This window comes from Chaetura pelagica, unplaced genomic scaffold, assembly GCF_000747805.2.
Source record: "Chaetura pelagica isolate M959 unplaced genomic scaffold, ChaPel_1.0 scaffold37, whole genome shotgun sequence".
NCBI lineage: Eukaryota > Metazoa > Chordata > Aves > Apodiformes > Apodidae > Chaetura > Chaetura pelagica.
This window is the reverse complement of record NW_009954567.1, coordinates 953,789-970,993: the sequence shown is the minus strand read 5'-3', so window position 1 is coordinate 970,993 and position 17,205 is coordinate 953,789. Positions and strand designations below refer to the sequence as shown.

Genomic DNA, 17,205 nt, shown 5'->3' with positions numbered 1-17,205 from the left:
TCTACCCTGTTTTGCTTGAGTTTTACAGTTAGTAGGAAGTTTATGGGTTTTTTCCTTTGCTTACTTGATAATCCTATAAAACAAGTACCACAGTATTTGGAACAGATTTTCCAAAACAGTGGTACACAAACTGCTGTACAGCATTTGATGCATACTACCTTGGCACAAAGTCAGGCATAACCCTTCCTCATGTGGTAAACATTTTGATACCAGCAGTTACTTCCAAGGATTAATTGCTTCTGACATGAGGGCATTTCCAATCAATCAGTTGACTAATTAATAACATCCATCAGTTAGTCTAACCTGCTGCTGTGCTTTGCTCCATCTCCCAATAACCTGACCTGGCCGTTCTGTGATACAAGAACAAAAATTGTGACTTATCCTTGCTTCTTGTCTTGAGGTAGAAGACAAAAGCAGGAGGGACTGGTAAAGTGGATCCACACATGGATGATGAGTGGAGTTGGTCACAGCTTATGGAGTAGGAGAAGTCTGAAGGTATAAAAGATAGGAGAAGAGAAAGGGAGGAGATGTGGGACTACAGAATGGGTTGAAAAACACAGAGCTTTATTGTAAATGAGGTAGAGGACAGGGGATTGAAAGTTTGGTTTCTCCTCTGTTCCAGTATGACAATTAATTAGAGCTTGGATCTGCTGTTCCTGGAACCTTTAACTTAAAATAAAATAGGGGAACTTGGGTAAGTTGTAGTTTTTCTGTGTAAAAAGTTAGGTTTTTACGTAGACTAGATGTAACATTAAGGGTAAGAAAATACTAAAGCAAGTAAGATTAAAATGCTGACAGCTGAAGCTGGAACCCATCTGTTACTGCCTAGAGACCCTCCCTACCTGCCCCACCCTGGGGATTACATGGCATTTCTTCCACTATCACTAGTGCAGCATCTGGAGAACACTAAATGAGCTGAAAACTTGCACTGAATGCAACTGCATTACTCTATGTCTCTGACCTATGAAAGAAATAAAAGAAAATTTAGACTTAACCTGTAATTTTAAGGATGAATACCAACCCTAAGTATTTGGGCTACTGTTAACTGGTTGATTGGAGCCAGAATAAAACAGATCACAGATACGGTGTACTGCCTCGTGTGTTTGTTTGGCTCTTGTCTTTTCCAGGAACAGTTTCAGTTGTCTATTTAGTTTTTCTGGTTACTGTAAAGGCTGCTCATCTTGGAATCCACCTAGAATACAACTGGTTTACAGAGAATGAGTTTTTTGTACCAGGTAAGATTACTTAAAATGCAGTAATGAGGCATATATATGATGGGTTTCATGTTTTTAAAGGGATTCATTAATTACTTCCTTATTCACCTTTTAACACCTTTGTGACTTAAATAAGGAAATGCTATCTGGTGTTGCACATAGAGGATCAGGAGGGATTCCTTGTGACAAAGAGACAAGGAATCTGTTCCCCAGCGATGCTTCTGTATTAGGAGAAAGTATCAACACCGGAGAAGAGGAGGAATGCACATCAGAGGTATCCCCAACATGTATCGTGTGATGGGGAGCTTGCCATGGTACTGTTTTGCCTATATTATAGTAAGTTCCAGCTGCACCATTTTCAGATCATGCCCATTACAGTAGCAGTTACAAATTACAAACTGTACACAAACTGATGGGTAAAGGTGTTGTAAGTTTGCCACACAGTGTCTTGCTAAAATGAAATAGCTTATTCACCACAATTTACAATTACAGTTTTCCTGTACTTCCCTACGCATCTCAAGTTTTAATCCATAATCTTAGCTCTTCTCTTTTAAATGCCCGTTGGGTCTCCATTATGTTTCTTTTCTTGAATGTTGTTTTGGTGGCAATTCATTCATTCCAAATTACTGTTACAAATTACTCTATGAGTTGTCACAGTCATAAACACTGGTGTTGCTTGAACAGATAAGTCTAAAAAGATACGTTTGTTTTTTAGGAAACCTGGAATGAGCAATGTGAGGTTAGATCTAGCTGTGTTTTCCCTGTCCTGTGCAACAGGCAAAATTATATGTCCAGTTACCTCCAAAGAGCTGTGTCCTGTACTGTTGCATTGTATCACTTGTTCTGTTCTTAGGAACTAGAGTATTTTGTCAAGTGTATTTTGTCTTCAAAAGTTACTTATTTACTGAAGCTACAATTCAGAGACACACACCTTTTTAAGGCTTCCTTTGTGCTTTTTTATTTTCCCAGGCACAATGAGCACTGCACTAACAGTTTTACACATGGGTGGCAAACTATCATTTGGTCCAATAATGTAGAATTGGAGAATAAAACAAGGATAGCTTAAAATATTAGGATGGGTTTGGAATTACTCTAGCAAGATAGAGGTCAAAAAAAGAAGCACCACAGTTCTTCTGTATTTCTAGTAGAATCTGCTCTAATTTCTGGAATCGTGGTCCCACGAAGTGACAAACAGTTGAACTGAAGTTGTTCTGGCACAAACAGGATAAACAGTTTAGCTAGTGTATTCTATGTACATTTTGCAAAGAGGTGTGTTCAAAACTCCTTCTTTGCCCCCTAATTACCATCAAATCTGTTTATTCATTTTTCCATAATTGCTGAAGATCGATCATTCCTTATTTCAGCCAGGCATTCAGAACTCTATCTGAAAATCTGAATGTCAAGAAAAAAGTTAAAGGCTATGTGAAACAGTTTCTTCAGCTTGGTCATGTCACCAAGAAAAAAAAAATTCCTTTCCAGATGAGTCTTTAAAGCCAGGCAATTTTTTCTTCGTTTCACTTTGTGCAAGACAAAAGCAGATGTTTTGAGGGTGAATTGGATTATCCTAATAATATCTTTGCTAGTTAGGTACTGAAGATATAGTGAATCCAGCCCTAGAGAAGGCATATTGGCTCGACCTGGATGAGCCCTTAATTGTTTGTCTGGTGTGTGTTTACCTTGCTGATTTCATAGCACTTTAGAGAAATCTGGTTTAAATATACTTGCATCAAGCTCTCTGTGGTTTGATCTGTAAGGGTCTGAGAGCCTCTGATGGGTGTTTTGCTATATTGCTGGATGCTTTCTGGAAGCTGAGCTAGCTCATTGCTAGCTAAGGATACTCTAAACAGTATCCTTATATAATATCAGCAAAGATGGCACTTTGATGTTACACATTGGTGAATGTGTAACCAGTTGCAGCACTTTCAGAAACACGATCTTGAGAACATAATCATTCCAAGTATTAAAAGAAGCAGACCAGTGTTATTCCCATGGAGATATAAAAAAAACAACAAAAAACACATAGATGCTGAAAGGTGTATGGTTAGATAAAAAGTTGCTCTGCCTTTCTTTATGCCGTGGTCTGTAAGTAAACCTCTTAAATGTCTAGAGATGTCTTTTTTCTTTTTCTGGTAGCATAAGTGACTTCTTAACAACAAAAGATGCTCGAAGAACAAATTATTTCTTCCCCCCTGTCTCCCTGTTCAGGGGGAAATCAGTTCTTGCTTCAAACATGCTTTCCTGGTAAATTATTGAGAAGCAGAAATCTTGTGTGTGTAAATCCTACATTAACTGAATAATCTTTGGTTATTCTTTGGTTATTTGGTTATTCTTTGGTTGAGGCCTCTCAAGAAACTCTGCCAGTGTGTATGTTATATAGTAACCACTGCCTTAATACATTTGGTACTATCTGATGAAATATCTGCATTGGCTATGGTCAAAGATAAGAGATATTGTCCCACTTCAACATGGAGGTTCATGTTTCTGCCAGTAGACTTCACAGCACTGTATGTCCTCTTCATTTTGGCAGTTTGTTTCAAAGAACTAAGCTATTAACATTTCTTTTTCCTCCCTTAGAGTTTAGACTTCTGTTCCCTCAGCTCACAGGGGTTCTGACACTTGCTTTCTTCATTCACAATTGTGTCATCACACTTCTTCAAAACAACAGGAATCAAGAAAACAATGTAAGTAATTTCATAAGATTGCTGATTTGTATCTGGATTGCCAAACAACACTCATTTTTTCCTGTCTGCTTCTCTTGAAATTGATCCAGGGACTGTAATAGCTTCAGAAAATGTAACTTCCTCTTGTGATCTGATAAGAAACTAGTTATATGTATTTTTCACTGGCTACCAACAAGTAACAGGTGCATTGCAAAATTATTCAAATGGCAGCATCGAAGATTGTCCTAGAGCTACTTGTGGTGATTCTTACATTAAGTGGCCAAATAACACACAAGAGGCAGAAAGCTTGACAATGTCTTAAGACTCCAGAAAAACTGACCTATTTTTTAATTAAAAATGCTGGAGAAGATTGAGCACATGACTTAATTTAGCAGCATCCTGAAAAATAGTTTTGAGGGCTAGATTATATCTTTTCTCAGAGTTGCTGCAGTAGTTTTGTGTCACAATCCAAGCCAAGGTTCTTAGAGAAACGTGACATGATTTAGGAAATCCTCAAAGTTGAAGTCTGGGTTGGGAATCTTTCCTTTGCACTTGAAAAAGTTATGTACTGCCCATCAGGATGGAACTTCATTCTTTCTTAATGTCTTCTCATTGCAATATGGCTAAAGAGTCTAGAGTACATTTTAACTGTAATTATTTTTATTATTTAATTTTTTCCTCCCTACTTTCCAGGATTCTTACTGAGCTTCATTATAATCTTAGCTGTAAAGGTAACTACAATAACATACAGAGATTTTTAAATATTAGGTGTACTAAAACACAGAATGGTTGAGCTGAAAGGAACCTCAGGGTGTCATCTCATTTAATGCCCCTGTTCAAGCAGGGCCACCTAGTGCCAGTTTCCTACACAGAAGATAAAATATATCTGATTTTATTATTCAGAGGAGAAGTGCACATTATGTCCTGAGATGACCTTTGTCTCTGGTAATCTGCATAGTTACTTTTTTGTCCGTATAAACAAAGGCCAGCTTGTGAGTTACCAGCTCTGCAAAGGAGTTATGAATTCTCCTTCAGGAAAGCTTCTTGGGGTTTATGAGCATTTCTGAAAATAGTTTAACAATTTAAGAGGGCTTTAGTGGTGCTATGGAAGAAGAAAACTAAGTTTCCTCTCACTTTTCTTAAGAAATACTTAAGATATGGAAAAGGGCAAGATTTCTCTTTCTCTTTAGCAGTGGCTTTCAAATTCGTAAAGGCTTGGTCACTCCAGCAATCAGCTGGCCTAACGCCAGTGCCACCTTCCAGAGTTTTACTGAGAGTTTTCCCCGTGCGCTTATATCGGAGCAAGTGGTCAACTGCACAGAGAAGCACCTGGAATCTTCTTCAGCTTTATTTTCCTGTATTAAAGAGGATTAAACTAGTGTCTGCATTTGAATCATCTTTTCTGAATGCCCGCTATGGGGCTTAAATTGAATTTCTAAGTCCCCCATAACATGGATCCCAGAAGAGTGTTCAGATTGCACATAAGGAGCACCTTTTAAGTATGTCAGAAAGGGTTTGTAATAGGAAACCAAATCTGTGCATGGCCCTTCTAGGAGCTTTGTTTGGCTAAAGATTGCCTTCTCTGTTTGTAGCTGTACAGGAGCCTTTCAACTCTTGAAAAGCTAGAGTTTTGTGATTATTTCACTAAGCTGCTAGACTAAGTGGGCTGTTTACATATGTATAGGAGTCTCAACCTCTGTCATAAATTACGGTTTTGAGAGTATTTTTTCCTGTGCATTTGCATCAACAAGGTGCTTTCTTGTATCAGTATCTCATGGGGTGTCACGTGGAGACTGGAGACTCTGCTCTTTTGGATCGACCTGTTAACAAGTCACTTCCATCAGAGTTCTGTGAAAAAGCACAGAACCTGGCAAACTGAAAGGTACTATGTTAGTTTTGTTTGTAACTTGCTGAAGCTAGTGGTCGTAGGAGCAACTCTTCAGGGAGGTGGAAAAAAAGAGAAACAGTAACATTCCTTTTATGGAGTCAGAAATCCAAAATGGCAGCTTCCAGTCTGGTCACAGGCATATATCATTGCCCAAAGCTAAAACGCACGTGAAGAAGGGTTCTTCTGGCTGCTATTGCAGTAGAGTGGTGTGGGTGTGAGAAAAACAGTGTGCTGGAGTAAGCCAAATGTCAGCAGCACAGCCTCAAGAAGTCCTGTGAGCAGGTTTTTTAGTCTGCAGTTCAGAGTTGAACTCCCTGTCCCATCTGTCACTGCTGTCCTCTGCTATTTATCTGTGTAAGTTTTTGTGCACTGCACAATCAACGGTTTGGAAACTCATTGCATAAAAAACTAACACAGCCACAAAAGGGTGATTTGTTGGGGGTTTTGTTTGGTTTTCTTTTTCCTGTTTTACATCTGCTGTGGTTCCCTGAGAAACTGAGAGATGCCGCACAAGTCCAGAGCAGGATTTACAGGCTGTCTCCTAACGCTCATTTGTAGAAAATCTGGGGGAAAGGCTGGAAGTGGGGAGATGTTTCTTGTCCAGGTGGGACTGTAGAAGGCATGAAGCTGTGGGTGGTTCTTATTTTCTGAAATTCTAATTTTTTACTTTATAGAAACTGTTTATTGTCGTATTCAGAGTGAGCTTCCATTGACCCTGCCCTACCATTGGTTTATTTTCCAAACAAAACTATGCGTAGCATTATGCATCTTGGTGAATTACCTTTTTTGTCATCCTGTTAAATGTTATCACTTGCCCTGGAACAGGTGAATTAAGTTTTTATTACACAGATCAGAGTCCTGTTGAGATATTACAGAGGCAGCATCTCTTGAGAAGCGACCAGTCTGAAATGAGATGATCGAAAGGTATTTTTTCTAGTGTGGTAATAATTACTAAACACAGATATAGGCTTCTCCATCCAAGAAGCAACTCTACAAGCTAGCTGTCACAGTGGTACTGAGGAAAAAATTAACTATTTTCTCCATGGCATTAAACAGCGAAAACAAGGCTTGAAAGTTGCCTTTTCTTTTCAGCATCACATAGTAAATATTGGTAGAGCCACAGATCCTTCACTGTGCTGCATCCGGTCCTGTGCTGCAAGTCCACCCTGCACCTGGATACTAGTCTGTGAATGTGATATAATGTCTTGGACTTTGAGAATTCTCTTTGTTAGCCCCACCTGATTTACCAGACTCATCCTTTTGTTAGGAGGCTGATTACTGATTTCATTCTGCTGCTGCTGGCAGCTTAAGTCACTCAATTTTCTGTTCTTCCAGAGGCACTTTTAACAGTTTGTTCTGTGCATCTGACCAGAGAAGCTTTTGGTCAGGAAGAAGTACAGCTAACACATGTTCTTCAAGTTCCACCTCAGAATCTGCCTGTTAAGTTCTGATGTATTTGACAAAGTCTTGGCAGTGGTAAGCTGTGATTCTTACAGACTGTGGCCTACATGTTATGTTTAATACTTCCCTTCCACTCTCATCCTCTAAATACTTCCTCTTTTCAACCACTTTTTCTACATTTGAATCTTAGATTATAAACTCTAGGTGTGAGGACTGCCCTGTTGCTTATGCTTTGGCAGCTTCCACCACAGTGATATCCATTCTGAATAGAAACATCTTAGTATAAAATTTTAAATAGACAAATGCGATTATAGCTCTGTTGCTTAATTTTAATCCTTTTATCTCTCTCCATATGTCCTTTTGTTTTATGCTGTCTAAACAGTATTTGCAGTCAAGGTCTTTAGGGAGTAAACCCATGTCTCCTGTAGAGTAATGAACAGTAATCAAAAGATGTTCCTGTTATATACACAAATACATACTCTTGTACAAAGACAAACACCTTGTCTGCAGAAGCAGATGTTTACAAGGGAGTGATAAATGTATGAGAAAAAAGAAATTCAGGTTTTCAAGTTGTCAGTATTTCTTTTCTTCTTGCTTATGGAAATCAAAACCTGGTTATTCTTTGTATGGTGACAACTCCTGAAGAGAAGGGTCTATTGTGTTACGTGCCATAAAAATACATTATCAAAATTATCTTAGCACTTAGTTTCAGTACAGATTAAAACATTAAAATCTGTAGGAACATGAACTGGTTAGTATAATCAGAGGTAATAGCACACCAGCTATCTATACTTAATCAAGAGCAGACACAAGGAAGCAGTAAGAATTTTGTTTCAGATTGCCCTCACAACTTGCAGGCATCAATCTTCTATCCCAAAAGCACTGGCAAAATAAGCAAGGGATTCCAGTTTCCTCATGAAAAACTGGCTTCCTTCTGAATTTTACTTGAAATTTGTAGTCTAGCACTTTATACTTTCCTAATAATTTGGTGCTGTACCTGAGCTAGAAAGACTTACTTTTCAGCCACATGAAAATAGGATAATGTATTGAAGCGTTACTAGTAATCCTTTAAGCTGATGATTAGGAGCAGCTGAACAAACTGTTTGCTATAAGGTAATGAGTGTTTTGTGGTATAGCATAAGCTTATACAGACTATAGTTAACTATTAACTGGAAACGAGTGATCTCCCACTTCATTTCCAAAGTAACAGAACTGACGTAGAAGAGTACCCAACTAAAAACATTGCTATGAGGTCACTCTGATGTGTAGGTGGATTCTGCAATTTTGTCAAGTACTTGAGTAGATTTGTTGCTTTTTTCCAACACTAAATGTTGCTAAAAAACTTCTTTTTTCTATAGCTGACAGTCTTGTTATATATTAGATACTTTATATAGTCAAAATTTTCAGAAATAGTACTGATATTAAGGTTTAGATCCATATTTAACTACATGTAGTATAATTAAATATGATTTATGTCTGACTTCAGCACCCTCTCCTTAAAATCTTTGATTATTGTTTAGTGCATTTACCTGGAATGTTTACAGAAATTCAGTAATACAGTGGATAGGCAATTTTAAATTATAAAGAGTCATTGTGAAATATAGGGCTGAAGCTGAAGGACTTGCATACCTCTGTGCCTAGCTATACCTTTCTGTTTTATTTGTGCTTTATTTGTATTTTTTAAGTGGTGTGTTAGCTATGTCTTCAATTATCATGCCATTCATACAGAAGCCTGATGTATTCATTTCTGGTTTGGAACAACTGCATGTGAATCATCCTCCTGAGTTTCAAAGCAGCTTCTTAAAAAACGTCCTTTACATTGTGTCTGCAGTTGGGTAGGCTGATGTCTTTAATTGCAAGATTTTGGTCCTCACAAGAGATTTAACGTAGGTAATTGATAGGCTTTCTGTCTTTGACAGCTGTCTGTGTGTCCCAAGGCTCTTAGTAGGAACAGGTGAATATAAAAAAGTAGAGATTTCTTGTTGGTATGTTTTAAGAACTGATGAGTGTTTTGTGTGGCCAGCAGAAAGATGCTGGACCTATTGGCATATGTGTTTTAGTGTCTTTCCTCTATGCAGATAGATAGGTAATGCTTGGTGTAGCTCTGCTTTGGAGTGTCTTCTTGCAGCTTCCTGATCTGGTCCAGGGCCAGGTTTGAAGTCCCCACTGAAGTAATAGAAAGTAAAAATTAAAATATAAAAGTAATAGTAACACGTATAAAAGTAACCATAATAAAATGCAATAGGAATGTTCTCATGAGGTTTTTATTTTGCCTTGTTTGGTGTGTCAGTGTTGACCAAATGAGATTTTATTTTTCCTCAGGTGAGAGACCTCTCTATTGCATACTTCCTGGTGGGATTAACATATCTGTATGTCGGAGTGATAATTTTTGCATCTTTTCCTTCACCACCACTATCCAAAGAATGTATTGAACAGGTGAGATATTTTACTGCAGTATATATTTACTCTTGATATTTTCGTAAATATGTATTTTTTTAATACTGCTGCTGCACTTGCTTCATGACTCACCCTGCCAGACACATCTGATTTTTGACTATGGTCAGTTGCCTAACCCCTCATGGGCATTACCACAATCCGATGAGTAATGCTTGTGTTATCTCATTTATACTTATTTCTGGTTGCCAGTAGTTCTGTAAAAACCAAGCATTTAATAAATACTCTGTGAAAGTGATGAAGAAAGGACCAAAGTGAACAAGTGAATAGTTGAGGTTTTGATTTCTTTAATTTCTTTAATCCTGAAAAGTCTTGTTTGTGTTTATTTGTGTGTGCAGTGACCAGTCCCTCTCATTGGAATGATTTCAGTTACTCAAAATGAAGACATGTAATGCAAATGCAAGCTCTTTTAGATAGGAGTCTTTGCTATGGGTAGGTTTGGAGTCTCAACACTGTGGTGAGCCTTGCCAGCAGATTTCTTCAAATAGTAGTACAACATGAAAGTGTGAATGCTACTGAGCTCTGCTTATAGGCAAGACTGATTCCCACACACTGAACTATTTTAAGGGTAGGAGTTACCAATTGGTGATCCATTTTATGCCAGGTGTTCTGTGTCTCTTGCATAATATTTAGCAATAAAGCAGCATTTAAAGGCTTCCTCTGACTGTGGATTAGTTAGAACTGGTACAAATGTTTAACCAGGAAATAATTTTTTGAACCATTTGAAAAAGCTTCATGAGGTTAAATCCACAGTTAAACAAAAAGTAACAAGTGGTTTTCTCCCTTTTTATTTTCTGTAGTAATCCTAAGTACTTACTAAGCCATTTGTATATTTCCATGATACTTAAGTCTTACACTACTTTTTCAGATGTTCCCACTTGTAGAATATGATCCCTTTACCATTTCTATATGATCCAGTTTTACTGGTTAAATAACTTTTTAATATCTAGATATGACATAACAGACAGTAAGAGCGAGAGTGCAAGCTGGAGCACAGGACCTTCCACATAAATATAAGGAAAAATTTCTCCAATGTGAGGGTGACAGAGCACTGGAACAGGTTGCCCGGAGAGGTTGTGGAGTCGCCTTCTCTGGACACTTTCAAAACCCACCTGAATGCAGTCCTGAGTGACCTACTCCAGAGGACCTTCCTCTGGCAGGGGGGTTGGTCTCAATCATTTTTTTATGTCCCTTCAAACCCCTAACATTCTGTGATTCTGTTATGTGAACCCATTTACCAAAAAAAATCAGGCAGCCCTTCCACAACCTTAATTATTTGAGGTTATTTACAAGATTAGAAAATAATTGCATCCTTAATGCTAACATGAAAGCTTACATCAGCACTGTAATATTAAAAAAATCAGCTGGTATTTGATGGCAAGGCAATAGTAAAAGAGGAAGAGGGTATTTCATCGTTTGAAATTCCTTTAGCACTTGTAGTTGCCTTTATCTCTCTCTCCCATGTATACATCTAGTAAAACCTAGCAGATATGTGTAATCAAGCTGCCATTGGTAAGTGTGACATTATTCCTGTGTTTAGAATTTTCTAGATAACTTTCCCAGTGATGACATCATGTCATTTGTGGCAAGAATCTTCCTGCTGTTCCAGATGATGACTGTATACCCACTGCTGGGCTATCTGGCACGAGTTCAGCTGTTAAGACAGTTTTTTGGGGATGCTTACCCAAGGTAAGAAGTCTGAGAGCTTGGCACACTTTGATTAACTGGTCTTTTGCTGTCAGAAATTTGGCTGAGCATTGGGGGATTTCCTTTGCTGCATTAAGTATGTTTCAAAAGCTAATTTCACAATGTTTGTAGAGTCGGGATGAATTGGCATGCAGAGTAACTCTTGCTGCAGATCAGGACTGCTACAGCTTGGCAGAGCAGAATGGGGGGTACTTTTATTTTTTAGTTCTTCATTTTGCAAATAACCAGAGGAGTTTTGTCAACACGATTGCTTTGTATTATGCATTTATACCAGCAACTGAAGATTTGTACAGGGAAAAAAAACTATTCTGTGTAGAAGCATTTCATCAAGTAGTCTTTCAGCTGTGAAGAACATCATACACTCTGGATATTAACTGTTCAGGGTGCCATGTGTGTTTTGATGGAGCATAATGAATAATCATATTTCTGTTTTTAAACAGAGCTAGTAGTTAAGTTAACTGTGTTATCTAGGCTGATGGTATGCTTATAAAAATAGGTTTTCACATGCTAATTTCAGAGATGAGCCACACCCCTGCATTTGTTCAAGTGTCAGAACTGCAGGGAAGAAACGCTGATCCAGATTTCAATTTTAGCTGTTTGTTTAAAATAAAACCTAGGACATTTATATTTGGAGAATTGTCTGAATTTGTCCCAGCTGAGAAGTAGGCATTTTTCTCCAAGATTCTTATTTTACATTGTGAATTACTGTTGATGGAGGAGAGGAAAAAAATATCCTGGGAAGAAATGTGTGTTTTCTTTGTGGCATAAGCAGTAGCATACAGGTCTGGGAAGACATTGTTCCAAATTTTAGGTTTCTTCTAGGTACTAAAATAGGTATGAGAAGGTCTAGAAATTGGATGCCTAAAATTAGCCAGTGAAATAAGTGCCTACAGCTCAGTGTTGAGATTTTTAGTAACTACTGCAAGTTACTATTGGAAACAAGGCCATTGATTTAAGTGCTAAACATGGATTTCACAGCCACTGGGAAATAGCCATGTCCTTTATATTGTGTGGATGTGCCTCTTCCTAACTCCTCCCTTCAGTTAATCCCTGACCAGAATGGTTTTAATTTCCCTCATGCCCTCTGCTAGAACCTCCAGTTTCGTACCAATCTCTTCTCAGGTGAAGTCCAGCTTTCTGTTTTAAGCCTTCATGGTATGACAAATGTACTGATTCAAGTACTTTCCTTGTTCTTCTCTCCAGAATGTCCTGCTGGTAGCTTAACTCACTTCTTTTTTTGGTCGTGTGGTTTTTTTATTGTTGTTATGTGTAGGGCTTTTTGGGTGGGTTTTTTTGTGGTGGTTTTTTTGTGGGTTTTTTTTACTTGTTTTAAGACTCCTTATAGGGAGGTATTTAAAGTTTCTTAGATGTCAAAAATGGTTTCTCAGAAGCCACTTAAATTGCTGCAACCTGTAGTGATAAGGTAGGTAAATTCCAGGTGGCTGGGAGTGTATCCGTCTCTGGTATCCCAGGTATTCAAATATAGCATGCAGCTGACCTCCAATCTTTAGCTTCTGTGCATTTACAACTGGCAAGGTTAGCCCTTAATTTTGCTATGCAATAGGGACTAACTGAAGGCTGGTCCTGCCTCTGAGAGGATAGTAAAGATTTACTACTTGGTTGTGAAATGTCCTTTGATGACTGGTTCTCACCAGTAGCTAAAGCTGATGAAGGTCCTTTAGTAGCACTGTGCCTTTATCACCTTGCTAGGAAGAATTGTAGGATTCTGGGTTTTTCCCAGAGCTGCTTTTATGGGGAAACATTTTGCAAATGTACAGTAGCAGCTTACTGACATAAACAGACGTGTCACTGGGGAGCATGTTGATCCACCCTGAAAAACCTATTTGGAAATACTAAGTTCCATAGTTTTTGTGAAGGAAAACAAGCACTCCTCTAGTTGTTGTACGTACTAAACTTTTTTTACAGAAATCTCCATTGTCCAGGGCTAGCAGTTCTCAGGCAATAAGAAGAATGACGTGCAGAGACTCAGCTTTAGCTCTTAGATATGTGCATGTATGTACATATGTTTGTATATCTCACATTTGAATGTAGAAAATTTTTATGTAAATAGCAAACCAAAAGTATGAAGCGGTAATAAAAGGGCAGAACAGAAAAAGGGGTTCTGTGCTGTTCTGCTAGAAGATCTTTAAAAGAAAAACAAACCCTACAATTTAAAATACTGTATTTTTGTGACTGATTCTTTATGTTTACATTATTTTTTTTCTACCTCTTCCTGCTTTTATTTTCAGGATGTGGAAGAGAGGGTGTACACTGATGGTATATCTATCCATCTGCTCGAACAGCACATAGGGCAGTGTGCTGAATTCGTATTGATTGTGCACTTCAGGCTCTTTCTTGGCAACCTAGACTCATTTAATCCTGTGATTCAATGTGCTAAATTGCTTATATTTCCACAGGTGCATCCTTCCTATATTAAGTCTCCTTTGCAGAGAGAATGTTACAAATTCACCTTATGGCTGTAATTGTCCAATTATTTATTTTTTTACAAAAAAAAAAAAAAAAAGTTAATGCTTCCTCCTTTTTGGTTCAAGTCCCTGTTGTAACTGGAAGCTCCTTGATATTAAAAGCCAGGCTTCTTCATATGCGCAGTTTTTTGCAGATGTGGATACCTACTACTGCTATGGATGGAGTTAACCATTCAGTTATTATTAGCTGGAGCTCCTGGGATTCTGGATGGATGCATCTTAAACTGGCTGTTGACTGAATAACTTGATCGTACACATGCTTAAAGAGCTGACAGATGGGTTTATTTCCTAGTAATGACTGTATTGCTCAGATCAATTTGATTCTTTGCTTTAACTCATTTTACTGTGCTATTTATATGTCGCTGGATATGATAAGGCACTAAGGTATTTGCTGTTTTGTAATTCTTAAATCTTGACAATGGCTGTAATCCAAGGCAATTTCTACCAAAAACAGCAGCCTGTTTCATAATTTGGCTTTTACTGGTAGGCCACGAATTACAACTGAGTCACAATGAGGAAGCATTTACTCAACTTCAGGGGAGCTTTTCTGAAGCAGAGAGTCCTGTGTCCTCTAGAAGTAGAGGAGCAAAAGCCCCCCCTGCTTCTAAGGAGGAGGATTCTCCTTCCTCTTAAGTGCCAGGATCAGTTCACCTGTCTCTGCCCATCCTAAAAACAAGTGTGTGTGGAAACACTGGCAACAGTAGTCTTCTGACAGGCGTCATCACAAAGCCTTTGTGATGCTACAAAACATTTAGAGGCAAGAGAAGTCATCCTAATTCCTCCTTTCATTTTGCAAAATGTATGCTAGTGTACAGCCTACAACACAGAAAGTGACATACTGGGATGAAACCCAAGGAACTGTTCATTCTTCTCTCTCTGGTGTGGTAAGGGAGGGCCAAAATGTTGTGTATTGGGAAATTATTTTCTAAAGTAAGATAGATATGTTTGCAATGGCGTCATTTAATGGGTGACTTAGGGCCAGAAGCATGTAGTTTATCTGCTGTTTCTTAGGTGATTTTGGATCTTCTTATATGTAGACAAAACTAATTTTTAAATTCTTGTTTCTTGGCTACAGTTATATTTATGACATATAATTCCCTTGATTATTATATGACATGCCTACAATGCTTTATACAGTCATCTGCTCAGGTTTTTTTAAACTTTTTAACATCTTCCCTGTTCTGAGACATTAATAAATTGATGGACAGAAATCAGTTGGCTTTTCTTAAAGATTGTCTTCCCTTTACTCCTTGGTAGCCCATCAGCCCTGCCAGTTCTCCCACAGATGTGTATCTTCTCCTACAATGAAATGCATTTCTGCCGTTTGCATGCATGGTTAGTTGTCTGCTCTTCACCTAGCTTCTGCCTTGCTTCTTAACTGCTGTGATTCATAGTGTTTTAATCAATGTCACTTGAGCGACACATTTTTGGATAGGGTAATCTTTCAAAAAGCTTTGCTTAATTGGTCCTGTTTTTCTTTATTCCTTCGCTTTCTTGTTTCCTGATTGTGTATTCATCCCAGTACTGAATCCAGCACTTCTAATTTCCTTGTATCTGACCAGAGGGGATTTAAAATCAGCTTCTTTACATATCCCTTGCCCAAGAATAAAGTTTCACAGTCTTTGTTACGATTCTTACTTTGAGAATGCCGAAGTCAATTAGATATATGTAGTCACTGACATTCAGTGGCTTAACTGTAACTAGCACTTCTGCAGGAGATAACTTGATATAGCAAGCCCTCTGATGATCTTCTGGCATACCACGCTGTTTCTGGACTCTCTCCATCTGAAAGGTTAACCTTGCAGTGCAAGCTGAAAAGCAAGATTTAGAGGAAAGCTTTTTTGTGTCTTTTCCTTCTTTTTTTTCTCCTCTCTGCTAGTTTCTGAGAGAATTTTTCAGGTGAGCAATTATTCCCTTTATAGAAAAAAGGAGTCTTCAACTGCCCAACTGAGAGTTGAGACTGAGGACAATGTAAAAGCGCCTTGTGCCAAACTTGGGTTGCCTTGGGTGTGTCTTTTCTGAATTAAAGCCTCCCTGAGGCGACCCAACCTGTGCCTCAGGGCAGCAACCCGAATCAGGCTACCCAGGCAGACAGTCCAGCCTTGGCGTCAGCCACACAATTGACCATTGACCTTCTGCCATTGACCACAAGGAAGAAGGTTACACTGCTTAGAAAACAGCTCTGTGCCAGCAGTGTGGTTAGGTAAAGAGGGATCAATCCCTTCTTATCTCTAACATCATCTAAATGCTCTTCTTCCTACAGCTGTATTAAGGAGGCATGCTATGGCTCAAAAAGAGAAAGTTTTTCTGGCTGCCCTTTTGCAGTGTGTGGTGACAATTAATTGTACTGTAAGGTGGTGTCTGGCTAGAACTGAGCAAGTTAGAACAGGCTGTGAGAAGTGCTCGTCTCTTTTGGGCACACCTGCACAAAACTGACAATCTTATGAAAAATACTGCCCCAACTAATACAGCTGCTAGTAGCCCTAGATATCATGTTCTTCTTTGTTAAGAAGGATAGTGGTTTTTTTTCTAAATGATAATGTTTTTCTATGTATTAAGAATGTGGCTTTCTCCTGTCAGAGCTAAGATGAGCTATGAATATCTACCAAGGTAAAAGAAAGGGTTTGCAGGTTAAACACCTGTTGTCCAATAATGTGGTTACAACTTGTGCTATTTCAAAAAGGTAGAAAAATGAGCAGGGATGTTCCAGGGAAGAAATACAGTGTAATCTTTTGCCCTAAACCAAGTGGATTTAAATCCTTTTCCTTTGATTTTGGTGTTCTTTGAAGATTTTTCTTAATAATAACAAGTAAAACTTCAAAGCACTACTATGGAAGTACTGAATCGTTTGGAGGCTCCAGCATTTTGACACCGTTGTTTTCAGCTGAGCCAAAATGCATTCGCCCCCCAACCCAATTATTTTTTCACAGATCAAGAAGCTGAAAGATGTTTCACATACACCACTTTGCTTTTGAAATTGTAGGAAGCTAGAATTAATTTTTTTTAAAGCAACAACTTGAACTACAGAATCACATCTTCAGTTTTAAAGCGTGCCAAAATAAAATACTTCAGACATTTTTCAGGTTCTCTGCTGAAGTGTTCTGAACTGACCCAAATTTGCAAAACAATTTTTTTAAATTACTGAGCATGCACTCTTTTTATTCCCTCTTGCTACAAAACTTAGTCTCAGAAAAAAAAATTGAAGTAGTACCAGCATTTTCTGTGTTAGTAAACATTTTACCTCAATTCTGCTGACAGTAAGATTTGCAATCTGCTGTATATGTGGGGAGAGGAAGTATTTTTTAATGGCAAACACATTTTTTGTGAACAGTTCAGTTAATTTGCTTTCCTTAGCAATATTAGAGAAGCAGTAAACGTTTGGTCCTTCTTTCCCT

The 17,205-nt window shown here is 38.2% G+C and overlaps 1 protein-coding gene across 1 annotated transcript in view; it reads left to right on the top strand.

The window, feature by feature from the left end:
* The window catches only part of SLC38A9 (solute carrier family 38, member 9), a 38,069-nt gene that overhangs the window by 17,266 nt on the left and 3,598 nt on the right, over positions 1-17,205 (top strand). Inside the window, exons 9-12 of the mRNA XM_010005342.1 lie at positions 1,128-1,235; positions 3,789-3,895; positions 9,486-9,599; positions 11,158-11,306. Of these exons, the coding sequence (XP_010003644.1) occupies positions 1,128-1,235; positions 3,789-3,895; positions 9,486-9,599; positions 11,158-11,306 (478 nt within the window). The remainder of the gene's footprint in view (positions 1-1,127; positions 1,236-3,788; positions 3,896-9,485; positions 9,600-11,157; positions 11,307-17,205) is intronic.